Genomic DNA, 27,468 nt, shown 5'->3' with positions numbered 1-27,468 from the left:
CATTGCAAGCCATTTGTATATTATTTTAAACCTTTTTCTTATACAGTATATAATACACCTATAGATGGCATGGTGGCTTTCGGGTACTGTACATCTGCATCTCACCTTCAGGTTTGGGGTTTGATTCTTGCCTTTACCCTGGGTGCACAGGATTTGCATGTTCTCTCCATGGATTAGGGCTTTCCCCCCCTCAGTCCAAAGTCAAAGTCAGCTCTAAATTGTTTGTATTGTGTGATGGTGCCTTGTAATGTGAAAAGATTATAGTCTTCCTGGTATTATTATTTACATAGTTATAAGAAATTAAGATTCTGTGTGGAGTTTCCATGCTCTTCTTTTTTCTTCAGGGGTTTCCAGTCATGCACTGTAGGCTGACTGGCATCTCTAAATTGTCTGGATTGTGTGTGCGATTGTGCCCTGCATTTGACTGTCATCCTATCCTGGGTGTACCATGCCTTGTGCCCCACATCTCCTGGGATAGACTCCAGGTTCCCCAGTAGGATAAGCACTGTGGAGAACGGTTGGAATGTAATCCATTATGTGTATTATTCTTTTCTTTTTCTTTTTCTTCTCAGTGACCATTATGAGAGAGTGAGAGCGATAACACACCTGCTCCCTGTGCACACCTGAGACCTTGTAAGAGTAACGAGTCACATGACGCCTGGGAGAGAAAATGGCTAATTGGGCCCAATTTGGGCATTTACACTTAGGGGTGTTCTCACTTTTGTGGCCAGTGGTTTAGACATTATTAACTGTGTGTTGAATTATTTTGAAGGGACGGCAAATGTACACTGTTATACAAAATATTCACAAAAATGTGAGGGGTGTACTCACTTCTGTGAGATACTGTAGATTATATTCAGATATAATTTATGTTGATTTTTTTATATTGCAATGTGCATATCTAAAAGTTGAATCAGGTCAACTGGATTTCGAATCAAAAAGCATCAATCTAACAAGAAAAGAATTCCAGTCGACATGAAAAATCAAACGAAATCAAAACAAAACTTACATTGAACATAAAACATAAACATAACTATGATATGGAAACCCTAGGTAATAAACAAAACCTAACCTGGACATTGCAACATCTTATGGCATCTTATGTATTCCTGTCATGTGCTCTTTGTTTTTGTGAGTCATTGTTAACATAACACATCCAATCAAGGTAAACAACGAACAGGTGAGATGCCGGGAACATACAGTAGAACAGGTAAGGGCGTAGCACCGCCCACATAGAAACAATAAGGTGAGTGATGAGAAAACACCTTCCAGCCCCACTGGTGGTCTGGCAAGGAACTGTCCAAGTTCCTGACACCTGCTTTAAATATTTGTGAATGTACACATTCTGTAAATGTTTAAATGATTTGTAGCTCTCATTATCAGCAGAACAGTACAGTAATGTTCTGAAGAAAGAAGGGGAACCTGCAGGTGGCACTCAAAGAAACGATATGTCACGTAACCAACATCAGAAAAGAACAGGTTACCAGTCCATGTCCTGGTGAACCCTCTTTTCCCCCTTACACATTTTCTTGTTTCCTGCTCTAGCACCATCATTTCCACTCAGGAGGGGCTGTTAGTTGAGGCGAGTATGTTAGGGCAGGGCTAACACAACATTTGCATGACAAGGACAGAGTAAAATTGTGTTACGAGAACACAAAGTGCTTTCAGCACCGTTGTACCTCATTTTGAATCAAACAGTTTAGAATTATTTATGGGGAAATTGAATGCTACGATGCAACAGACTTTCTGCAATCTTCACTTGACGTGAAGATTGCAGAAAGTCTGTTGCATCATAGCATTCAATCTGTTGGAAACTCACTCAACAACTCACCCAGATATGTTCGTGACAATGATTTAAAAGATCATGGCGTGCAAAGCCACACACTACAACCTAAAAAAACGTCCAAACAGACAGTCTCAATATGTACCTGCTTGTGCTTTTCGAAACAGAGCCAAACCTGTTTGGCAACAATGCAGACGTAGTCAGTTACATGTGGTCGCTTTGTTTGCCTTTTGCATGACTCACAATCAAATACTATGAGCTTTAGCATGGCGTGTTGCTGAGGGTGTGTGTAATTGCAGAGTTCCCATGAAGATGTCAAACAATGTAATTTGATAAAACACACCTATTTAATGATCCGATTACTTTAATTGTACTTCAGCATATGTCAGAAATGTACAAATCATTAGTAGTAACATAGTTAAACTGAAAATAAAAATGAAAAGATAAAGCATGTATATGACACCATTAAATAATACCACATTCTACACAAAACAACCACAAAATGATCTACAATTTCATTAAAGCGAGTCTAAAGACATGATAGGTCAAATAAGGAATATACCCGTTCCCAACATGGTCAACAAAAACCCACTTCAGAACCAGTTGTATTTTCTCCCTTAAATTACTGACTGGTGAATATTTGATTGGTGTATTGATATTACTGATTACATATTTTTAATGTTAAAAAAAAAAAAAAAACATGAACAAAAAATACAGATACATTTTTAACATATCATTTTAAAATGATGGTCCTACACATTGTAGAGTTTTCCCTGGTCCCAAAACACAGAATTCAGCAAATCGGATTAATTAGGAAGAGTAACAGTAAGCAGTCCATTTGTAAGACCATGGCAGTGGCTTTGAACCGCCGTTGCAAGGTCTCGGTCAGTGAACATTTCATGGCTTTAAAGAAGGCACTATAGTCAAAACTATATAGAATTCAGAAATTACACTGATGCTTATACTTATAAGTTGCTAAAAAGCTTTTGGGTACATAGGTGCACAGTAATAGAAGGGAAATTATTTATAATCACATTCTCCGGTGTAACCCAGACGAGGAACATTACAAAGAACAAAGAACGGTGAACTATCCAAATAACCTTAGAGGAACCCTTTTCTTTCACCATTATGTATAGGTCTTTTGACTAATATAACTTGCATTGGTATGAAGGTACAGTATGTGTGTACACAATGACAGATTACTGTCCCATCTTATACGCTCATCCACTCATAACCAGTGTTCCTGGATTGGGCTCAGTGTTTACCATGAATCTGTGAATCTGACCCAATGCAGCAGCTACTGAAAATCATTTTATTTAAACAGGGCACATTAACAGGAATGTACTCATTTATGCGGTTATCCAATCAGACAATCATGTGGCAGATTTTAGAAAAAATGCCAAAACAGGTCAAGAGCTTCGGTTAATATTAACATCCTCATAACATTATATAATGTGTGATCTCTTTGACTTTAACTGTGGCATGGTTGTTAGTGTAGAAACTGCTGATCTCTTGGGATTTTCACCAACAGCAGTCTCTAGAGTTTATACAAAATGGTATGAAATATAAAAAACTTCTGGTGAGCAGAGGGTCCACAGGCATCAGAAAGCTTGTTGATAAGAAAGATCAGAGCAGAATGATCCCCAGACTGAGCATAGACAGGAAAACAATAGCAACTCAAATAATCACTCTTTCACAAGTGTGCAGAAAAGCATCACGAATGCACAACACATCAGACCTTGCGCTTCAACAACAGAAGACCACATCAGGTTCCACCCCTGTTATTCATGAACAAGAGTCTGAAGCTATCTTGGGTACAAGTTCACCAAAACTGGCCACATGAAGGCTGTAAAAAGACTAGCTAAGACTAGATGTAGAGTGATTATTTTAGTTACTTTTCCTTCTTGTCATCTTACCGGCTCTTCTTGTCTGTCCTTGCTTATCAAAGGCACATCAACCCACAGAAGTGTAAACTCGTTTGTAAAAATTCCTAACTAATTTCTAACTTCAACAGACCATGAAAGTGACACTTTTCCCCATTCTAATGTTTCATATGAACATTAACTGAAGCTCTTGACCTGTGTCTGGATTATTTATTTGCACTGGATTGCTGGCACTTTATTGTTTACTATACTTCTTCTACGTTCGGGTTTTCCCATTGGGGTCTCCACAGCGAATCATCTGTTTCCACCTAATTCTATACTTAGCATCCTCTAACTAGTATAATTAGCTCAGACCTGAAAATCATTCATGAGTATATTGATAAGATTGATTCACATTTTTGATATTCACTGATCTTGGTTTGTGAGAGTGAGGTACTGTACGTTGTTTTTTAGCCAACAAAGGAATTCACAAGGACTATATATAACTCATGACTTTCTCAAACTCACTTGGCAAACTTCCACCCTTAATAGGTGTACAGGTTTTCCTAATAAAGTCTAGAATGTGTGTGTGTGTGTGTGTATGTGTGTGCGCACATGTGAAGAGTCACATTTACTTTGCTCCAGGTCATTTGTCACTACAGTAGCTATGGTAGTAATTTTGACAAAACGGCTTGTGTAACACTTTTACCTCAGCTAACTTAACATGATCTATTCATTCACAAATGTTAAAAATTGTAAAAACCAAATAAAATGAACATTCCTTTTTTTTCTTTCTTTCTTTGTTTTTTAAAAATCACTAATATAAATGTTGTTTTAAGTATGAATACTGTGTTAAGTACAGTAGTTCTCAAAAATCCATCATGTATATCCAAGACTACAAAGCCGACAGTTCCCGAATCATTCCCAGTCATTACAAATCCCTTCAGTAATCCCAAATCCCAATTCAGTATAAGGTGTTACATGTATTTGTAAGATTATGTATTATTTTCTCATGTATCAATTATAATATATACTATTTAACCTTAAAGCAAGGATTTACAATTGTTTTGTAAGTAGAACCTAGCAACATACAAAAACATTACGTGATAAAATATTCAAATAAACCTATATTATATATCTGAATTTTTTTTTTTTTTTTTTAACATTTACGCCATTTTCGCAGATGTGGGATGTTGTAGCCTAGTGTTTAAGCTGTTGGTCTACCAATCGTTTGTAAGTTCAAATCCCAGGTCCACCAAGCAACCTCTATAGGGACCCTGAGCCCTTAACCCTCAATTGCTCAGTTACATTAAAAAAATATCTAAAAGCTAAAATGTCTGCTAAATGTAAAATATCTGTATTAACACCTCTTTCTGATTGTTGCTCGTGGAGCACAATTAAAAAAAAACTTAACCTAATAAAGTGGAAATAAAAAGTTCTAAACTTCTAATTTACTTTAAAACTGTTTTGCTATTTAAACATAGCAAACGGTGGAAGTTTCACAGAAACCAGCTGACTCACAACCATTTATGTTATTAACTAACTAAGAGGACTCAAAGGACCCCTTGTCACAATAACACCAACTGGTTGTATATACATAGTATTAACCATGCTGCAATAAAATGTAAACTCAACATTTTTTCCAGCAGGTTAAAACTTGTATTCACCCAAAAACATTTACCGCCAGGTAACAGCACCGCTTTGTTTGACCAATACCCGTAATTCCTGGTCAAAAGTAGTTGTGTATCTGGACAAACCACTTTTAATTGAACAGGAGAACAGGATGATCCCAAGCAGTGACTCTGTGAATTTCTTCAGTTCTGTTCAGGATAAAAGAACAAGATAACATACAAAAGGTTGATGAGTGTTTTATGGTAGATACAGTAAGCAAGCCTTTCTTTTTCTCTTCTTTCTAATACTACCACATATGTCATCAGTGACTCAGTAAATAAAGTTCTACATGTTGAAATGTTTTATAATGTCTCCTGAGCATCATTTACCAAGTAACAAAGTAATATGGTTTGATGAAAAATTTGCCAATGAATGATTAAAGTGATAGAATTATATATGTTGTGTGTTAACTCTGCCACAGCAAAGCTTTCGGTTAACTAAGTTTACTAATTTACTAATTAGGTTACTAATGATTTTTGATTAAATAAAATACAATCACAATTGATTCACATTTTTGATATCTACTGACGAGAACCTATTGGTTTGTGAGAGTAAGGCGTGTTATTTTTAGCTATGCAGGAAATTCAAAAGAACTGTCGCAACAAGGTAATTGGTGACTTTGTCAATCGTATGATTCACTTGTCCAACTGCCACTCTTACCATGCATTGCAGGTTACATTCCATCTGCAGGAGGCACTTGAGGGTTTCCATCATTTGCTCCTTACGCATGGAATGCACTCTGGTCTGGCTCACTGTCAAACCTTTCTCCATATCACCCACTATGCTCTTCAAAGCTACCGACGCAAGCTGCAGTGCGCTGAGCCCTGAACAAGACGAAAAATCACATATGCTCTTAACACTTACACTTAACATGCTGATTCCTGAATCAAAATTTTTTTAATGAAGGAAAACATAGACTCAAAGAAGAAAACCAAAAATTGTATACCAGGAGCATGGCACACAGCACACATTTTATTCTATTTTATTACCTTTAAATACTTTATCATCAGATTAGCTCATTGTTAAGTTTAAAAAAAAATCTTAATTGTACTCACTTTCCTTGAGTTACTGCTAAATGGCTAAGCAATAAAATGTTAAATTATTGTACCAGACCAAAGGTAGTCTTCCCAAAACATGAGCAATAATATTTGTATGTGCAGTTGCCAATTACTTTTCATAATAGCACTCTTCATGTATGAGCAGATTCCCTGGATGGGAGGAACATGATCATGTTAATGTTCTGGCAACAGATACGGGAACATTGACTATCCTCTGTGAAGAAATATTCCTTATCCAGTGCAGGCTGGGTATTGTTAATGAAGTTGTTGATTAAACTGTTATGAAGAAAGCGCTTAAAACATACCGTTCATATCTTGTGCTTCCAAATCTATATATGTTCCATTTTTCATGCAGCTTTTCAGAACCTGTTAAAAGTAAAGACTGTCACTGGATGAATCTGTGTTGGCTAAAGTAACACAGTCATGACGTTAAAGAATTGTGTACTTATATCATTATGCAAATGATTTACCTCTAAAACTCTGACATATCCATTTTCTGCACAGAGATGGAGGCATGTTTTTCCACATTTATCCCTTTCGTTGATGTTTGCACCAAGGGAAATCAAATCAGCAACTATCATGTGGTGATTCTTCTGCACAGCTAAATGGAGAGAAGTCTACAAAGAGAGATATAATAATATAAGTTATGATGAGGATAATGACACATCTATAATATGTAACCCTATCAGCTATAATATGAAAACCACTGGTCGGAGTGTCATGTTGACTCATGTCCACTTCCAGAAGTAAGCACCATGGCTACATGAGCATCAGTCAGGATATATCATGAACCAGGTTAAATGGAGACTGAGACAGTATTGAGACATCTTGCAGTCACGGACACAATGGTGAACTTGACTTTATGCCAGAATTTAGCCAAAATCGTGTCATGCAATAGGACAGTGATACCAAGAACACCAGCAAATTAACATATGAAGGAAAATGAAATTCAAGATGTTGGAATGGAAAAATTCAGGCTTTAAAAAATTGGAAAAATTGTGGTCTTCTACCAGTGAGCTGTGCATAAACAAATGCCCTCAAACGTCAATGAACTGAAGCAAAAAAAAATCCTTCAGAAAACATTTACTTCAAGTTGATATTAAAGGCGGTTCTATGACTATAGGATGTAGTTATTTCTTCCCACCTGGTTTCTGAAAGTTAGAAAAAAAAAATGACTGACCTGTTATCAACTACTGTTATTTGTTTGTTTATAGAAATTGCCGAGGTATAGAAATTGACATAATTGGCCCTGATGAATAAAAACACACTGAAGGAGGGTGTGATTTCTTTTTCCAAGACTGTTTCAACCATGCTTCACAGCTCTGTATAGTATTAACTCTAAAGCAAAATTTACAGTTGATAAAGTTTTTGTCAGATTTCTATTTTATAGATAAATACATTAAGTGGCAGTATACCTAGGTATCCTTATTCCCTCACTAGCTAACATGCTGTAAACTAGCAAAGTAGTTAGCAAGCAGGAGATCTCTTGTTTCTTGCTGATGGGTATTTGAAGTATAGACATCTGAATTTTATTCAGAAACGTTTTCCTTTTGCCTGAACGGATAATTCTGTTTCCATTTTTATTGTAACTCTAACAGACAAAAAGCACTTCATTGCATGTGCTAATAGTGTTGGTGTACTGTATGTAACAAATAAAATTTGAATGTGATAGATTTAGTCTATTTTAAAACTTCCCTGTACAATTGCCAAACAATTAATGAATTGAAACCATGATGGGACTGTCTGATTAAATGCTGAACAAAGGCTAAAAGTTTCCATATACTGTATCTCACAGAAGTGAGTACACTCCTCACATTTTTGTAAATAATTTATTATACCTTTTTATGTAATAACATAAGCCGGAAAAGGGCATCTTGCCCCCTTCAAGTTGGTGGAGAGCTCCTGCCTCAAGTGGAGGAGTTTAAGTATCTTGGGGTCTTGTTCACAAGTGAGGGAAGGATGGAGCATATCTTCTGCAGTGATGCGGTCGATATACCGATCTGTTGTGGTGAAGAAAGAGCTGAGCCGCAAGGCGAAGCTCTCCATTTACCAGTCGATCTACGTTCCTACCCTCACCTATGGTCATGAGCTTTGGGTCATAACCGAAAGGACAAGATCCCGGATACAGGCGGTCAAAATTAGTTTCCTCCGCAGGGTGGCTGGGTGCTCCCTTAGAGATACAGTAGGGTGAGGATCTCGGTCACTCGGGAGGAGCTCAGAGTAGAGCCGCTGCTCCTCCACATCGAGAGGAGTCAGCTGAGGTGGCTCGGCATCTGTTCTGGATGCCTCCTGGATGCCTCCCTGGGGAGGTGTTCCGGGCATGTCCAACCAGGAGGAGGCCCCGGGGAAGACCTAGGACATGCTGGAGGGACTATGTCTCTCGGCTGGCCTGAGAACACCTCAGTATTTCCCCAGAAGAGCTGGAGGAAGTGTCTGGGGAGAGGGAAGTCTGGGCGTCCCTGCTTAGACTGCTGCCCCCGCGACCCGGCCCCGGATAAGCGGTAGAAGATGGATGGATGGATGGATGGATGGATGTAATAACACTGAAGAATTGACAATGTTGTACAATATAAAATGGTGTGATTACAGCTTGTATAACAGTGTAAATTTGCTGTCCCCTCAAAATAACTAATTGGGCCCAAAGTGTCAATATTTTGTGTGGCCATTATTATTTTCCAGCACTGCCTTAACCCTCTTGGACATGGAGTTTACCAGAACATCACAGGTTGGCACTTTCACTACTCTATGACATGAGGGAGCTGGTGGGTGTTAGAGATCCTGCACTCCACCTTCCGTTTGAGGATGCCCCAAAGACGCTCAATAGGGTTTAGGTCTAGAGACATGCTTGGCCAGTCCAGCTTCTTTAGCAAGGCTTGAAGATATGATTGGGGTCATTATCATGTTGGAATACTGCCCTGTAGCCCAGTCTCTGAACGGAGGGGATCATGCTCTGCTTCAGTATGTCACAGTACATGTTGGCATTCATGGTTCCCTCAGTGAACTGTAGCTCCGCAGTGCCAGACCATGAGAACTTATGCGGTCCCAGACCAGACACACTCACCACCATGCTTGAATGTAGGCAAGACACACTTGTCTTTGTACTCCTCACCTTGACACCATCCAAACGAAATAAGTTTATCTTGGTCTCATCAGACCTCTGTATGGTCTTGACCACCGTGCCTATAGCCTACTTAGAGCAACAATTCTTTTATTCAGATCCTCAGTGAGCTCTTTGCCATTAGGTGTCATGTTGTTCATCCAGTGACCAGTATGAGAGAGTGAGAAGGGGCAAGATCAACATTTAGTATGGATTAATGTAATTGTGACTTAGGATATTATTGTCTAATTAGGAAACGGTTGAGAAAAATGGGATAACAAAAGATCACATATTGCCAAGTGTTTTAAATTAAGTGTTTGAGAGGAATAGGAAAAGAAATGTATCTCCATTTTAAACAAAAATTAAAATTGAAAATGGGTATGTCACTGGGACATTATGTAATCCGAGCAGTTGATATGAACTGGAATACAGAGATCCTAGTGTCTAGAGGAATAACTGTAAAGGACAGGCTGCAATGCTCTAGCAGACAGCTGTCAGATATTTTTGGGGTGCTCATGTGTCCAAATGAATACAAAATGTCAACTAAACAGGGTGCAGAATGCAGAGCGATCAAAGTAGCATAGAAGTACCATTCACTAATAATTATCGAAAAAATACAGTATATGTGCATAAATGAAAGCCTTTAGAAATTAATGAACTGGACCAATGTTGTATAAAAACAAAGTCGGTCAATATTTCTCCATAACAACTTGAGGGACAGATAAACTCTGAAAAGATTCAAATGAAAAGGTTTAAATTAAGTTATTACAGGTCTTCCTAAATGTTACTGGAATATGGAGTATACTATTTTCCTCCCACCTGGTTTCTGAATGTTGGCATAATATATATCTCATAGGTGAAAATGTTGCCCTACTGAGCAGAACCATCAGTTGCAATCAGTTGCCCTACTGATCCCATGACCACCAGTTTACCACTACTGGGCCATTAACCTTCAAATGCTAGGTGTTATAAACAAGATAAATGAAAGCTCTGGCTAGGGGTGTCTTCCAAATGCTGTAAATATAAATAGGAATAAAACCCCAGAGAAAACCAACAGAGACACTGGGACATCACACAAAACTTTCCACAGAGAGTAACCTAAGCTCAGTGTCAGCAGTGCTACCGATTGCATCACTGTGCTGCCTGCTAACATATAATCTAGCTATATTTTTGTTCCCTAAAAACAGACAATCTGATTAGCTTGCTAGCTGTTCTACATGTGGCAAGAATGTACGAACTAGTAAAAATAAACTGTGCACTGTGTTGTGCAGTTATATTTATGACTGCATTTAGTTTGGGATAGGTTAGTTTTTAAAACTACCATAATCATCAAGACCGTCACTGCCCTTGAACAAATTTGGTTGTCTAAAATGTATAAATGCATCTAATTAACCATATACAGTTGCAAAAGCCATATAAGTTTGTGTGTCGGTATATATGAGAGTCCTTACAGAATGTGTATGAGTTTGTTGTGTGTCATAACATTACCCTTCCCTCTGCATCTTTGCTGTCCAGTTTGTTTAAAGCTGCCATCCGTCTGGCAACAACATACACAAGAGATTGTTTTCCCTCATCAACAGCTCGGTGGAGGAGTCTGTGAAGAAAAAGTATACACAACATTGAAAATATTATTCTGGCACTGCGTGAATCACTGAATAGCAATAATAGTCCATGAAAAATAGGTCATTCTGAAAGAAATAAATGTTTGGCACTTTTTACAGTAAGTAGATGTGGAAATGTGATCTTTGTGCCATGACTTGAGCTTTAGTCATTAGAACTCACTCTTTATATGTGCATGTGTACAGTGTACAACCAAGCATACGGTCACTGCAAATTTATGTAATCAAAGCTTAATATAACAGGCAGGATCAGTATGTATGGCTATTTGTTATGCTTTAGGAGTGAAATTGTTCAGGGAACATAAACTGGAGTAAGTACAGTATGTGTTATCCTGTTGTTATTACTCATCAGGATCTGGAGGTTGGTTACACATTAAAGAACAAGCAATAATATCTCTGTCATTACTTCATATTTGCCAATGGGCCATTCAAAATCATACTGAATTAAACAAAGTACAAATCTGTCATGTCAATTTTATATCAGTCTTCTAAGATTTCCTAGAAAAAAAGCTGATCGCTGGCGAGCAGTTGTGTAAAATCCGATTCTGTAGCTCTTTTTGCTCTTATAAATCCAATTGGAAAAACACAATATTATTATTAAGGGTGACAAACTTACATTCTTCCCTTCTCATCGCAAGTAAGAAGCTCGTGGCTGGAGATATTGCTTAGTACATGTGCCTCTCTTTCCAATTCTGTCCAAAAGTGCTTGTTGTTCCACTGCTCCTGTTCTGAGTCGGAATATGACAGACTTCCTATTTTGTGTGGTGAACCCCACCAATCCATCTTGGTGCTGAAATAGATTTCTTGTGGGGACGGGACATGCACTTTCCTGTCACTTGGAAAGCAGGTCATTTCATGCTGCCTTCCGTGTATATAGTTATCTGACTCATCACTGCTAGTTTTGACCTTAGTATCTGCAGCCTGGTTATATGCAGAGCCATAGGTTTCCTCAGACTGCATAGAGGACTTTTTAGTGGCTGCATAACAAATGGTTGGAGTTGAAGGTGGTTCATCTAGATGTTCTTGCTGAAGTACGTTCTTAGACCAGAACTTGTTTCCCAGCTCTGGGGTGAAAGTAACCAGGTGGTTACTTGACTGTCTGGATGTACTAGCCTTAAGGTCTTCCTCCAACACCTCCACAATAATGGCAAGCTCTTCCAAACTCTTTGTTTGCCAGTTTTTCTATAATACAGACAGAAATCAAGCACGGTCTAGAGTAGGAGAACACCAATATTGTAAACAACACAATTTACTTACCGGCCCATTTCTCCGACAGCTACTTATATTTACTCGTTTTTTATCCCCTAAAAAAGAATTTTGACATTTAGAAACAAATTCTTCCGATGGAAAAATGTGTTAACTTATTATATAACTTTGAATTTATTCTGACCTTTTGATCCTTTGTTTTCTTTCTTCTAGAGAGAAAAGAGCAAAACAAGTAAAGTGAGCTGAATGTCATGCAAGTTTATATGATGGTGTAATAATTAAAGAGGTTATTAATACCTGCATTTCTTTGGGGTCCATTCCCTTGGCTATGCGAATATTTCTGAGCATATCTTTTACTGGCATTCTTACTCTGACACCCAGGTATGTCCGATCAGTTTTTGTTTTCTGAGACTTTGTACCTGAAAGGATACATCTTAATGAGTAATAGTCTTATGAAGTCAATGGAAAACAGCAAGACCTTTTGTGAAGTGACAGTATATGGCAGACCTTTGTGATTAGAAGTTGGCTAATCAAATACAGATCATTTGTTCCAACGTTAAAGTTAGATAGATACAGTATGTGATAGATACGTACCTTGAACTAACCTGTCATTCCGTTCCCATTTTATAAACACGGCAGTGACTGATGTATCCATAACCAAACAAGCAAAAGTAAAGGTACTGTAGTAATTTATTCTAGACGACCCAGGCACACTGAGGAAAGCGTAAATTTTTACCCACCTTTTTGAGAAGATGAAGTTTGCTCTGTAATTTCAGTAGGGCTACGCAGGTCCACATTTAGTGCTGTAAGTGCTGATGTTGGTGAATTTGTTCTGTTCATGTTCAATGCAACTTCCCCAGGAAGTGGTGAATGGTTGAATATGCAGGCTCCATATTCTTTCTCCTTCTCCTCACAATCTAATGGTATCATTTTATATCCCATCTTCTCCTCTCCACTTCTTACCATGTTTAGCTTTACAGTGTTCAAAAAAGTTTTGTGTTCGTTGGAGCAGTGAAAATGTAAGAATATCCTTCATTAAGTAGTTGTTTAAAGGCTTGCAAAAAGAAAAAAAAAAATCCTCCTTACTCCATTGTTACTGTGTGTGTGTGTTTGTGTGTGTGTGTGTGTGTGTGTGTGAGAAACCACATTTTTATGAGAGGTTGGTACCTGCCTGAAATGGCTTGTGAAGGTGTGACTGAAATCTAAAGCTAAAAGAATGTTGAACAGCCTGCAGGGTACAAAACCTGTCTTGTCGTGACAATACTGTATACTAATAGAGAAAAAAACATTTCAGAACAAATAGTTAAAAATAAAATTATGAATTATGTTCAATCGGTTCAGATTTGACAGATGTCCTCAATTAAGGTGATCACAAATTCATTTGAATTTCAAACTCACATTGTCTTGCTGCTAATTCACTTGGGCGGCTTGTGACTATTAATTTTGTTGGGGCAAAGCAAACATTTTAAATCTATAAAAATAATACCAGAATTATGAACAATTTAAAATAAAGGAGGTAAAAGAATTTAATTTAAAGCATGCACATATATTCATATGTGTATAAGTAAACCCAACAAAGTAGTGTTTTTTTATTATTGTTATTATTATTGAACAAAGCAGACAGATCTTTTAAAGCTGGTAGAATACTAAATCATATGAATAGATGCATGATATGATTGTACTTGCTAATAACCAGGTAAACATTTTATTATTATTTTCTAATTAATATCAAGCAATTATTTATCTTTTAAAATATTTTGAATTAGTGCTGCCATCTCTCACAAAACAGTTAGTCAATAAAGTACATTATCATAGTATGTTAGTACTGTAACATTAACCATAGTACATGTGTGTGTTCTTGGCAGAAAATATGCCATTGTCTTATTTTTATCATCTTTTTTATTATTATTATTATTATTATTATTATTATTATTATTATTATTATTATTATTATTATTATTATTATTATTTCACGTCAGAGAAAAGCAAGCTGCCTGAGATGGTTAAAACAAGTCACATCATGACACCTGGTGGTGGATATGATTTACATGAAATGAAATACTTTTATGACCATTCCAGGAAAAAAAATTATTCAAATAATATGCTAGTAATACTTTATAATCCAGATATACTGTGGGAAAAATGCAGTATGCATATTTAACACATATCACACATATTTATCATGCATATATGTATACATCTGACTCCTTCTAATAAATAATAATTTGACTTATTGAACTGTGCTCAAATAATTTTTGACTTTTTTCCTGTTATCCTTCTGCTGCAGATAAAAAAAATACACACACACACAAACTAATATATATATATATATATATACACAGTATATATACACAGTATATATATGATGTAAAGTTCCTTATTTTTTTTTACTGTGATCTAATTTAACATTAATTATAATTAATGTAGAAATCTATAATAAATTAACACTTGATTATGATAATGAAATGTCTGATTATGAATTTTGAAACTATTTGATTTTGTTATTGCTATAAGAACTAAAATATATGTTAATGTTATTTAGGCAAACATCCTAACGTATTCTATTGTGCTTAGTCTACTCTATTTATACAATATAATGAGGTTTTATTGCTTAAGGCTTATTGAACCTGTGAATTCTATGAAGTAACATTTTAAACCTGCAATAGGTTACAGCAGTATAAGCAGTATGTGTCCCAGCTTTGTGTACAATGTAACTGCTTGTGTAACTGCTTTATCCTAATCAGAGTCAAGGAAGATCCACAGCATTACTGTTACACTACAAGCAAGGCAGTGAATTCATACCCCCTGGGATCCCAATCCATACAAGGGTATCATTCACGCAATTATTCATGCTATTTTGTTGTCTTTTTTTTTTCCTGGGGGATGGAACCAGAGATCCTTGGAGGGAAACCAACATGAAGAATAGGAAAAACATTTCAAATTCCATGTTCCAAATGCTACCCTCTGCCCATCATCCCAAATGTATTTAAAGACTATGGTATAAAGTAAGCCATAGATCTTAAAAATATGACAGAAATAATTATATAATACATGTAAACACCCAACACCTATCATGTATAATGAATGTTGTTTTAATTATGGCAGAAAAAGTTTGGAAAATTAAAAATAAATCCTAATGGAGCAGAATTGAACCTTTTTGAATGAACCTAATATAACAGAATTGAATCCCTTATTGCAATTTGTTAGGGTTCAATACAGCATCATTCATCTCATAACTAATTGTTATTTTTTCATGATTAGTTACTGCTCAATAATATTCAGTAATTTTCAGTAATTTTGTTTTGCAATGCAACTTACTGGCAGCAAATTAAATAAACGGGATTGTGGTAGTGATTGAGGATGTTCAGTAAATAAGGTTATCTATGTGTATAAATCGTAATAATTTCAATAGAAAAATCTACAAGCCCACTTCGATCAAATCCTCACACGTTTTACAGTCCAGATAAATCTGCATGACCTTGCCTAATAGCGGATGGGCTAAAGCCAAGTTAAATGAAAAAAAAAGGCATAGGCTCTCAGTCCTGGAATACCCCCATATTTCAATAATGTTCTCTCTACAGTAGTCAAATCAGATTTGTTAGAAATCTGTGAAATAATTTCATGATTAAATGTAATCATTTATAGCATGTTTCAAGTTACAGTTTTATTTCTCATGTGCACAAAATGTACTCTATGAATACAAAATCTATCTAAAAATATGCAGAATACATTCATATTTATGTATGTAAGTAAAGTACAGATAACATAAATATTATAATATATTCAGTCACAGTATGTGAACAAGTGTGCAAAAAGGTAGATAAATAACAAATAAATAAATAAGCTGTGTGTAATTGTAGTGTCAGTCCTTTATAAGCATATAAAAATTTTAATTAAAGAATGTATATATTAAATGTAGTGATTTGAGTCGTGTGTAATACAGTAGGTACAGAATGATTAATATAACTACATAGAAACTACAGAGCCAGAACTTGTCCTTAGCAGCAGTGAAGTGGTAATGGTGCCCATAGAAATATTACAACATGACAAAAGTGACAGAAACATGTGAAGAAATTGTCCATGAGTGTCAATGAGCTGTCAGTGAGGTGACCAGTGTGTGGGAGTAAGGGTGTGGGTGGTAGTGGAGGCATGAGTATACAAGCGCTAGGAGGAGTAATGACTGGATTACAGTTTATTCAGGATCCTGATGGCCTACAGGAAGAAACTGTTCTTCAACCTGCTGGCTCTAGATCAGGGGTGTCAAACTCATTTTGGTCTGGGGGCCGCAAACTTAATCTGATCTCAAGGGGGCCAGACCAGTAAACTCATAGCAAAATCACATAGAACTAACAATAAGCCCACTTTTTTCTTTGTATTTGTGCAAAGAAGAAGTCAATTATAAAAAATCTTTATATTAAATGAATTGTCCTTTTACAAAAATATATTATGAACAACCTAAATAGTATGTGCAATTTCAACAACACTTTTACCCAGTTTAACATTTGTTTAAGTAAATTATGCATAAAAACTGAACACAGTTATTGCACAATGGTGCAAAACATTTAGTCACAGGTTTGTGGAACTTAAAAACACTGTCCTGCATGTTAACATAAATCAAACATCAAAATATGGAAACTATTTAAAATCCAATTACCAATTTCCAATTCCGGGAAGCAATTCTGAATACATGAATTGACTCCACACACTTAATCTTAAGTGGCAGCTGTTTTTAAAAAGAAAATCTTTGTAAGTATGTATGTTTTTTTTAAAGTAAACAAACTTATTTTAGCAATTTGCCCCTGAAACTTGGCATCTTAGCCTGCACAAGTGCATCAATATCAGGCATTATGTCCTAAGTAGCAGCCAATTTTAGAATCTCATTTAAAGGTGGGAAATGCTTCAGAAAACATCGTTGGGCCACCAAACAAAACTCAAAACAAACGTGTACCCAGTGACTTTCAACCTTTTTTGAGCCGCGGCACATTTTTTACATTTCTAATGTAAAAAACACAGTACATATAATACATATAGTTAATAATATAGTTTTTTTAATGTATTTATACTCACTTAGTGTGAAACCTGGGGCTGATGAACACAAAACGGATATCCTGGCAGTAATGGTAGAAAGACACACACGAAGCTCTTGCTCAACAGCTTGCCGTTGCATCCCCGGTGAAAGTGAATCCAAATGAAAGATATCTTTCATTGTATTGCCTCGAGCTCACCGTCTTTTCTTTTTTCTTTTGTCGACCACTCATACTAGGGCCTTCATCTGGGTCATAATTTTGTCCAGGGCCCCGTTCGGCAAAAACTTCTCCATCACTGTCACTCGCTCGTCTTGCTGTGACCCCAAACTGCCACTGTCACGTGTCCTGCAGCACTAACTCTAACTAATTAACATTGTTTCTATCTTCTAGCATCTGAGCGAATCCAAGAAGGCGCGACGCATGTGTGTGTAACCTGTACGTCATCGCGTCACAGATATGATGACGTAACGAGCGGTGTTCCATTTAGGGACAGATGCGTCTTATAGTTCGGTGCGCTTTATATATGAAAAATAGACCATTTATTGACAGTGCGGACTGATAATTTCCCACGGTACACCTGACGATCTCTTACGGCACACTGGTTGAAAATCACTGGTGTAGCCAATGAGCAGAAAGGGGCGGGGCTTGTCAATATGCGGCGGAGAGAGTGTTCAGTGCGCATGTGTGACATTAGCAGAAAGCGGTTTTAACATTGACATGGAGGATAAAAACAAAGAAAGTGAAGAAAGACTTACGATAAGGCAAGAAGTAGGACGTGTTAATATAGGATCAGCTTTCCAGCGCTGGAGAGAACTGAAGGAGCAGGAAGTTGGCCACATATTCACAGATTGGAGTTTCCCGAGTCAATAACTCCTGAGCTAAACGCTGTTACTACACAAATAACACCTCTTTTCTATCGTAGTAATGTAGAGAGGCAGCTACAACCGCGTTTTGTGTAGTAACAGCGTTTAGCTCAGGAGTTATTGACTAAAATGTCACTTAGACCCTGAAGCTCAGTACTACCATCTGCTGGTCGGCCGTATGTTTGACACCCCTGCTCTAGATTGAATGCTGTGGTAATGTTTCCCTGATAGCAGTCTGGGAATCAGTCTGTTTGCTGGGTGATTTTGCACGGATGGGTGTGTGGGGTCTACAAGTATTTTGTAAACCATGCTCAGATGTTGTGTTTGGAAGATAATGGTGAATAGATTTGCTTTAACTAATTTAAAAATTTGATATACAGTATGGGCATTGCTTTTAATTATACGGTGTTGTTTAGTGTTCGCGGCGGCCTCCAGTGTTTAAAAATATATTTCAAGGCTTTGGAATCCAAGCACAGAAAGCCTTTCTGTGTCACATACTGTAGACGTTACATTCCAGTGAAGTTCTTCTCCTTGCATATCCCAGCTTGAAAAGAAGTTGTTGTTGCCCATGCTGACTTCTATCTTCCACCAAAAGCACCTACAGCAGGCGGATGGACATATGAACTAAACCATGGAGCAATGAGAAGTTGGCCAGGTGCATTTGTGGACAATTCTTTAACATTATATGGATGGCCAGGTGCCAGGTCTGATGCTTTCCTGGGGAGTAGGTGGCACCAGGATGCACATCAGGTCAGTGGAAACAGTGTAAAGCTCTAGGCAAAATTCTGCTGGGAAAGCTTGGGTCCCAGTATTTACTGTAAGTGAATGTTACTCTGACACTTAAACATTGGTCCATCCCTTCATGACAACAGTGTTCCCTAATTCCTTAATGCACTGGTTTCTTTTAGCAGGATAATGCACAATGACACACTGCAAACATGGTTCAGGAATTGTTTGAGGAACATGACTAGGAGTTTTTTTTACTTGGTTTTGACTTGACATTTAAATTCCCCAAATCTCAACCTGATTGTGCATCTGTGGGATGTGCTGGACAAAAAAGTCTGATGCATGGAGTCCCCACATCGCAACTTACTGGACTACTGCTAGTGCCTTGGTGCCGTATTCCACCTGAACACCTTTAAAGTTCCTGTGGAGTCCATGCCTCAACAGGTCAGAGCTATTTTTGAGGCACAAAGTGACCTACACAATATTAGGCAGGTGGATTTATGGCTGATAAATGTGTCTGCAGTATGTATATGTCAGAACCTCCACATCTGTGACTAAGAATAAAGACAGGCAATCAATTTTTGTAAATTTTACTGCCCTTTCATACAAAAAAAATGCTAGCTGAAGAATGATATCAGACTTCTAAACAACATATTTAGGAAATTAACACAATTATCAGTTGGTTATGAGGAATCTTCCTTTTGAGTTCTTCCAATCATTATACAGAGAAGTCATGCATACATACAGTATATGACAAATAAAGATTGCACTGTACAATAAATGTTGATTTTTAATTTTTTTAAGCAGAACTCACCTGCCCGTATTTCCCTTCACATCCAGAAATGGATATCAGGTATAAAAAAAAGAGAGCTCAAAATAAAGTGTTTAAAACCGATGGCCCACCAAGGGTTAATTTTCTATCCTATTAAAACACACTAGACTTGAATCTTCCAGAGGGCCCCAGAGATGCTTCTCAGAGTGTCTGAGTGCTGAATGGTGTGTTGGAGGCTTCAAAGGAGATTTTTATGCAGGCTGCACTGTCTGCCAAAAACAGTGGGAGCTGAACAAACAGCATGATATTACACTGAGATATTTCATCACTTGCTTCATTAAAATGCTGAATTTCACTGAGAGTGATAAATAATATATACACTAATATTTAAATGCTGCATTTAAATAACATATTAGGGGAAGCCGGGATTTCCATGTAGTCTTAAAACTACTGTCTGTGATTCCTGTAAAACAATCTACATGTACATTAGCATCAAAGGAAAGACTGATGTCAACAAGCTCCAAAGTCTTTCTTGATGATCTAACTGAAAGACCGTCCAAAGTTACTGCAAATTCAGAAAGCTTACTTCTAGCTGCCTGCGGTCGTAGTCAAAGTACTTTTGGGATTGTCAGAAGCAAGTGGGATGACGTTACATAATATGAAGTGTCTAAGGTCTTTAACACATTCCTCATGATTTAAGCTGGTGTTTGGCTTTGAGGTGAGTGTGCTGTGTATAGCACTACAGTATGTCATCGGCATAGTGCAGAAGGGAATGCCGTGTTAAGAAATAATTGTACCCAGATTTAGCATATATTGTGAAAAGAGCTGTGAGCCTGAAACAGAGGCTTGTGGAACGCTTCCATTACATTTGTAATTATTTAGAAGTCAAGTTTTATTTATTTTTTTAATAAACAAGCTAATTTTTAGTCACATTTTTTGCAGGAGAATTTATTCTTCAACCTGCATTGGACCAGGCTAGCTCACACAATCTGTCTATAAATTAAACAATAAATTCTCAGACAAAACAAGTCAAACTTACAAAGACTGGATTCAGATGACGATTGGTTCATTAGTGGTCAAGGGAGGCAGCAAAAAAACAGCTGGTACCAGTGGTACAAGTGGCATAATCAACCAAATTGCACCAAAGTCATACTGGACTTCAGTGTCCTTATATACATTTTATGCATATTCTGTTTTTTTTTTTGTTCTGTTTTTTCAGCCTTTGTCAGATCATTTCTTCAGCATGTCCCCTCGTCTAGCCTATGCCCGATCACATTTCAGCACACATAGCACACTTTGTGTCCACTAATGTCTAAAAAGGGACAGGTTTTCTCCCCTGGCTTTTGCCTTAGATCATAGAGTTTCTCCACTTTGTGAAGCACACAGCTTGTCTATAACTTTTACTTCATTTCAATCTAAAGCTTTATTTCACTCTGAAGCTAATTAAGCTTCATGAGTAGGCCTGATATATGTTTCTTGTATAAAATCTATTTTCTGGTCCTCTTCTTTAATATTCTTTGATGATAATGATATTTATGTATTTTCTCTATATTGTGTGCTTATCATACTATATCCAACTCTACCTCAGTGCACTGTGAGGCCTTACGTGTAAAAGAGGTGATGACTTCTTACATGCATCTTACCATAATAAATGTTTATTCCCACAGGAGACAAAATAATAAAAATGGGAATAAACATTTATTATGGTAAGATGCATGTAAGAAGTCATCACCTTGTTGGGGGAAGTCGTGGCCTAATGATTAGAGAGTCTGTCTCCTAACCCTAAGGTTGTGGAGTCTCGGGCCGGCCACGACTGAGGTGCCCTTGAGCAAGGCCGAACCCCCCAACTGCTCCCCGGGTGCCACAGCATAAATGGCTGTGTTCACTGCTGTGTGTGCACTTTGGATGGGTTAAATGCAGAGAACAAATTCTGAGTATGGGTCACCATACTTAGCCATATCACGTCACTTTCACACACACACACACACACACACACACACACACACACACACACACACACACACACACACACACACACGCACACACGCACACATATATATATGTTCTTCTAGCCCCGTTACTGAGTTTGGCTGGATCTATTACGAATACTGGCACTTCAAGAATTTAATTTCACAATTATGGGGTTCACTGTGCTCCTGGGAAAATTAGAGGTTTTTATTGACGATTTAAATTTTAAGTTTAAAGTCTAGGGAGAGTTTCGTGGACTTGGTTGTTTTTTTTGTTTTTTTTTATTTGACATCTACTGTGAATTGGATCTTATAAACACAGGTATGTACCTTTCTATGTCATGTTAAACTTTTCACAAGTTTACTCCAGTCAATCCGAGGCAAAACATACCCCTAACATGAAATCTGGCTGTTGATCTGTGACATTCCTCTATGCTCTCAAATGACATCTTTCACCTTTCCTCAACAGTAAAAGATATATTTACACCATAGATGACTACAAGAACTGGCCCTAATACTGTTAGAACCCCCTTCTACAACATTAAATTGATATATCTAGAGTTAATAGATGTCAGGGTTGGCAGATTCGGACCCAAATTCAGGATGCAGACGAGAGTTCAGATTAAATAGAATTTTTAATGAAAACAGGGAAGGATGCAGGGTGAATAGTAATGAGAGAGCAGTGAGCAGGCTTGGACCGACTTGAGTCTGGAGACATGAAAGGTTGGGTGAAGCCATAGGACACTGGGGAGCTTATGTCTATCTGCTTGAGTATTTTTGATATGTAGAATTAACAAACCAAAGTGTGGGGCGAGCTTTCTGAAGGTGATCTTTAGGAGCAGGTCCCGTGTGGATAGCCATACTCTCTGGGTGACATGGTAAGGATGTGCTTGGCAGCATTAACAGTCGGCCCAGTGGGTGTAACTTGATAAATACATGAGTAGCAACAAGCGGGCTTTTCTTCAGACATGTCAACATTGCTTGCCCATGATTTCTCATGGTTGGAGAGGCCCATGGTTTCTGATGGTAGGGAGTTGTGGGTGCACTCTTAACACACCAAGTTGGATGACCAGGATGTTGGATCGAATTCTGGTGAAAGGCCACCAGAAGCACTGCTGGAGGACCAAAAAGGTGCAGAGGTCACTGGGGTGATAGAAAAAGTGGGAGCTGTGGCACGGTTGGAGGACTTGAGATCATAGATGGTTGGTTTTCTCTCTGGACATTTGTCAGGGACAGGTAGCCTGAAATGAACTTGCTTTACATTCCTCTCAATCTAGGTGAAGTGCTTGGACCATCTGGGAGGATGTGTTCAAATATGGGTTCTTCCTCTTCTGGAGCATACTGCCAGGAGAGGTTTACCATTTTGGGACCCAGGGCGATAGGACAAGGTAACGTCTGTCCAAGGTTAAGGACAAGGTAAAGTCTGGAAGGTTGCTCAGCACCCTCAAACGGTTGAATGTATGTGACCATTCGGGACCCTTTCGGGCCTACTGAATCAAATGATGTCCGTACTGTACATTAATAGCAGCTAACATTTTCATGCACAAATCAGAAAACGAATCTGTAAATCTGTACATTTTTTACCTGACTTCACCTCATAGAGCACCAACCTTTGTCTGTATGTTTGGTTTTGGAAGGTTTCATTCAAACTCTTCAGGGATGATGGAGCAGAATGGCTCTGCATGCAGGGAAAAATACTCTTTGGTACTAATTAGTAGAGTAAAGATTTGTTTAATGCGACTCAGCCTACCTTTTTTACCTAGCCCTACATACAGTTGACGGCATGGTCATTGTGTCTTGGCTGAATTTCCCCAGTTCTGTTGCATCAGCTCTGTAACAATAGATAGACAATAGCCATGGATTTGCTTTTCGATGGGAGCATTTATAAGAGACCAGCTTTGAGATGTGGATCAGATGATGTATGATAATTGCATGTATTACTGTCAGACATACAGACTACTAGAGCACACTACATGTCACATGCTCAACAACTCCAAAACATTACAAAAACAAAAGCTAGAAAAAGACATACAGAAACAAAAAAATGGAGAGTAACATAACTTGTGAGGAATAAGTGGGTCATGTGATATGCTCGGGCTGATTTCAGCATAGCCATGATCATAGATCTCATATATTGTACTTCTAGATAGACCATAAAATGTTTTAGAGTTAATGTGATATAGCAAACTAATAGAAATATTTTAGGAAAAATATTAAGGCTCACTGATTAGCTGCTTCTGTAGGATTTTCTTTCTTTTTTCTTTTTTTTTTTTACACAAATGCTGAAGTCATGGTTCACAAAAAGGCTACAAAGCATATAGGAGATGGGTACAGATGAGTTTCCAAAACATTAGATTCTCCGTAGAGCAGTAGAACAATTAAGGCTTTGAAATTCAAGAAACCGTTGAGGATTCAAGATCAACCAAGTTATGAACGTCTTAGAAGATCTGTTAAATCCAGTCTACAAACTAAAAAGTATATGGCAATATCCAGACACTACAAGTATGATGCCAAACTAAGTGGTCAGCCAAGAAGAACAATAATCAGATAAGTGACTAAGTGCTCAGCTACAACGCAGAATGGGTTACAGATCTCACTGGCTGAAATAGGAGAAACTGTGCAGGCCTCAACTATATCATCAGCTCTTTTGAATGGTTTGGCTCCTCTCTACCTTACTGAGCTTTTAACCTTTAATCTGTAATGAGTCTGTCTGTGTTTGCCCTGTTTCTGTCTGCTGTCTTGCTCTGCTGTTGATTGTTTTGCTCCGCCCACTTAGAAAGCTTATTTCTTTAGGGTCGCTTTTACTTGAATTTGATTTAGTTACTTGTTTTGGTAGCGTGTTTTTATATCTTACTTATTTTTAACTTATTATTTGAATAACTGCATGTTTCCTTCTTTTTTTCTTTTGTGAAGCACTTTGAGATCTACGTTTAAAGGCGCTGTAGAAAATAGTTATTATTATTATTATATTATTATTATTATATTATTATTATTATTATTATTATTATTATTATTATTATTATCTCTTCAAAGATATGGTCTTCATAATGAAGTCAATTCTAAGAAAGGTGTGTCATGATCTTGGTCTACAGCCAAAGCATAAAAGATGTTTTTAAAAAAAAGAATCCTATTGAAAAACTTAGGAATTTAAAGATGATATAAGATTCAATGCTGATATAAATCTGAAAATACTTGTGAATGAAAAGTTTTTAGATTAGAACTAAATAATGCAAGTGATTTGACAGGTTTTCTGGAGGACTCAGAAAACTCACCCACACTTGGGATCTAGCACATGCTCCAGATAACATTAGCTGACATAAGTAATGTCCATATAACTTGCTGTTTATACTCTGCATGTATGACTCTTTTAATTCTTAACCTGTTTCATATTACATTTTCAATGTATAGCAGGTTACTTTGAGTCTGTTAACAGCCGCTGACTTCAGGTGACTACAGTACCATATTTAAACAACTGTCAAATTTTAAAGATCTCTAACACACACATCATTTGCATGAAGTTAGATTCAATGAGAATGCTAGCCACTCCATTACCCCCACTAGTGGCAGATATTACATCTGCAAATCATATTCAGCCAGCTGGCACATGTGGCATTGACATCTGTAGAGAATGTTCAGACTAATGAGCCACATACGTAGGAGGCTTGCTAGTACTGCAGATTATCCTGAAGAGGGTTAGTGGTCTGCAGCAGTGCTGAGGTTTGAACCCCAATCCTCCAAGCAACTTAACCACTTGTGCCACCACTGCCATTAAATTATAAACATTTAGTTTACTATTATTTTAGTATTTATTTTATTATCTACATCAAAAAAATCTTTTAATTTTTCTTATTTCTAAATTTTTATAACAAAATCCAGCCCCTAGTAGGCTGGGTAAATACAAAATTTTAAATCCCTGAGTGTTTAAATTCATATGAGCAATTTAGCACCATTGTGGAGTGTGACATGACAAAGAAATTCACTGCTGAATACGGGCACAGTAAAACCGGTGTCAGTTCCTTTTTTGGGCATCTGTTTAAAAAGAGTTTAGAAAAGTGAAGAGACATGTGTAACAATAGTCCTGTTTACAATAGTGACAATATTGTGAATTCAAAATCTTTTTTACCTACCTACCCAAAAAATGCATTGCAGACAGAATCAAGCAAATGCATTGCGGTAAAATGTCGAACTTTTTGATGCTCAGTGTATGCAATATATTTATATGTAGTTCTAACTTAAATGATTCATAGAATGAGTCATACACTAAGAACAAAAATGCTTACTGCCAAGTGTATAGGTCAGTATTGTCATACACACTAAACAATTCTTCTTGAAATTTTAAAATGTTTTATAATGGTGCTCATTTTGCTGAATAGTTTTATGTAAACACAGCTTTATAATTCATTAACAAACCTTTTACGGATTAAATAATAATTAATACGGCATGCTCATCTCAACCAGACTTTACAGTGCACTGATTCCATCTAATGCTATTATTCACTTATAAGGGGTCTAAACTATGATTTCTCAAAATAAGCTATTTGTAGGCTATCAAGGTCATTAATCTTTAAAGTGTCATACTCACAAAAGTGTATTCTTGCCTGCTTAAACTGACAGACCTCTGTAAGGAAGCCTGACTATGATAACAACCACAAAAGACAAGAGTTAAATATGTACTATTTACACAACATCAGCTTTGCATAGTTGATTGTGGACTTCAAGTGTGCTTCAAGCAACACTGGACCTCAGTAATTAGTACTGGTTAACTGAGCATTAAAGTTTTCGACTGAAGCCACTAGATGGCAGTAATATACTGTACAGTTCATACAGTAGCCTAATCTTCCATGTTGTTATGATTTAACATTAACAATTAATTAAGCTTTTTCCTTTAATAGTTGCCTATGATTGAACTATTTTGTTGACTATGTACAAGGTTGAATCCCAGTCTACCCTGCTTGTTTAATGACATGGTTAAAATCCTTAACATCTGGACCTCTGGTGACCTGCACTATAATACATTTCATCAGCTAAGCTGTTGACAAAATTTACTTTAGGATTCAAGACCCAAACAAAAGGTTCAGACTAAGAGCACGGATGCTTTCCATGCCAAGTGTGCCACATGTGAAAATCCAAAGCACTGGAGTAAAATCTGGAGAAATTAAATAGAAAGTAAAACAATACTCTCCAGAGTTACATTTCATTTCTTTTACAATCTCATCCAAATTTCCCCAAATTTAAGCAGACACAGAGACGGTTGAACAGGTTTGATAAACTCTGGTGGTGGGGTGATGGTGTGTGGGGGTGAGATTTGGTTGTTTGGGCATGGGCTGGGAAGAAGACTAAAATATTTTCTCATAAAGCAATTCTACAGTGGGGACACACCCTGTGTCGCAGCAAGTTTAAGGTTATCCGTGACTTTCAAATGATTCGATCTCTGTTGTCGTACATTGATTGATAACTGGCTATTGTGAAAACAAACGCAACCTGCATTGTGAACATACTCATGTACTTTTAAGAGGTCTGTGATTCATGCTTATAGGTGAGACATGTCTATGCTTGCAGCTTCCACACGGGTTACAACCTAGTCACAGTCCGAATATGGCTTTAACGTTCTGTGGAGCATGAAGAGATTTCCAAAAAATTATGTAGTACACTTCTGTTGAAAAGAAATGGTTTGCTTTTCTGTGTATTTTTGCATGAATGAGTGCACGGAAACCTGAAAAACAATAACGATCGCTGTAAATTAGTGTCATAGGAGACAGGTGAAAACAGCTCACGTGTAAGTTTGACCTGATCCACAAAAGCGTTCACGAATCTTAG

The 27,468-nt window shown here is 37.3% G+C and overlaps 1 protein-coding gene across 2 annotated transcripts; it reads right to left on the bottom strand.

Annotated features, from left to right (window-relative positions):
- Positions 1-2,129: 2,129 nt before the first annotated feature.
- zgc:113279 (uncharacterized protein LOC553749 homolog) lies at positions 2,130-13,447 on the bottom strand. 2 transcript variants are annotated; one of them, XR_007144304.1, is made up of 11 exons: positions 13,037-13,447; positions 12,594-12,715; positions 12,481-12,505; positions 12,348-12,394; positions 11,707-12,272; positions 10,960-11,065; positions 6,845-6,991; positions 6,680-6,740; positions 6,488-6,524; positions 5,977-6,140; positions 2,130-5,465 (listed from the first exon to the last, which is right to left on the bottom strand). XR_007144304.1 is itself a non-coding variant. In XM_027174066.2 (10 exons), exons 1-10 carry the CDS (start codon positions 13,260-13,262, stop codon positions 5,460-5,462), a joined length of 1,470 nt encoding a protein of 489 aa, XP_027029867.2. In that variant the 5' UTR covers positions 13,263-13,446; the 3' UTR covers positions 2,130-5,459. The 2 variants fall into 2 exon arrangements, 1 of the variants encoding a protein (XP_027029867.2); XM_027174066.2 differs by lacking the exon at positions 6,488-6,524 and having other exon boundaries at positions 13,037-13,446.
- Positions 13,448-27,468: the final 14,021 nt, after the last annotated feature.

This window comes from Tachysurus fulvidraco, chromosome 11 (genome assembly GCF_022655615.1).
Source record: "Tachysurus fulvidraco isolate hzauxx_2018 chromosome 11, HZAU_PFXX_2.0, whole genome shotgun sequence".
NCBI classification, from domain to species: Eukaryota; Metazoa; Chordata; class Actinopteri; order Siluriformes; family Bagridae; genus Tachysurus; species Tachysurus fulvidraco.
Note: the sequence above shows the minus strand (reverse complement) of the source record. Positions and strands in the feature narration are given on the sequence as shown.

What these genes read in the sequence shown, in the direction of transcription:
- zgc:113279 (XM_027174066.2), bottom strand. Translation starts at nt 13,262, where the DNA reads ATGGTAAGAAGTGGAGAGGAGAAGATGGGATATAAAATGATACCATTA. An exon ending in GCTGTCGGAGAAATGGGCCG is followed by an intron (nt 12,273 to 12,347) that starts GTAAGTAAATTG and finishes TCTGTATTATAG; the next exon opens with AAAAACTGGCAAACAAAGAG. An exon ending in GCAAAGATGCAGAGGGAAGG is followed by an intron (nt 6,992 to 10,959) that starts GTAATGTTATGA and finishes CTCTCTTTGTAG; the next exon opens with ACTTCTCTCCATTTAGCTGT.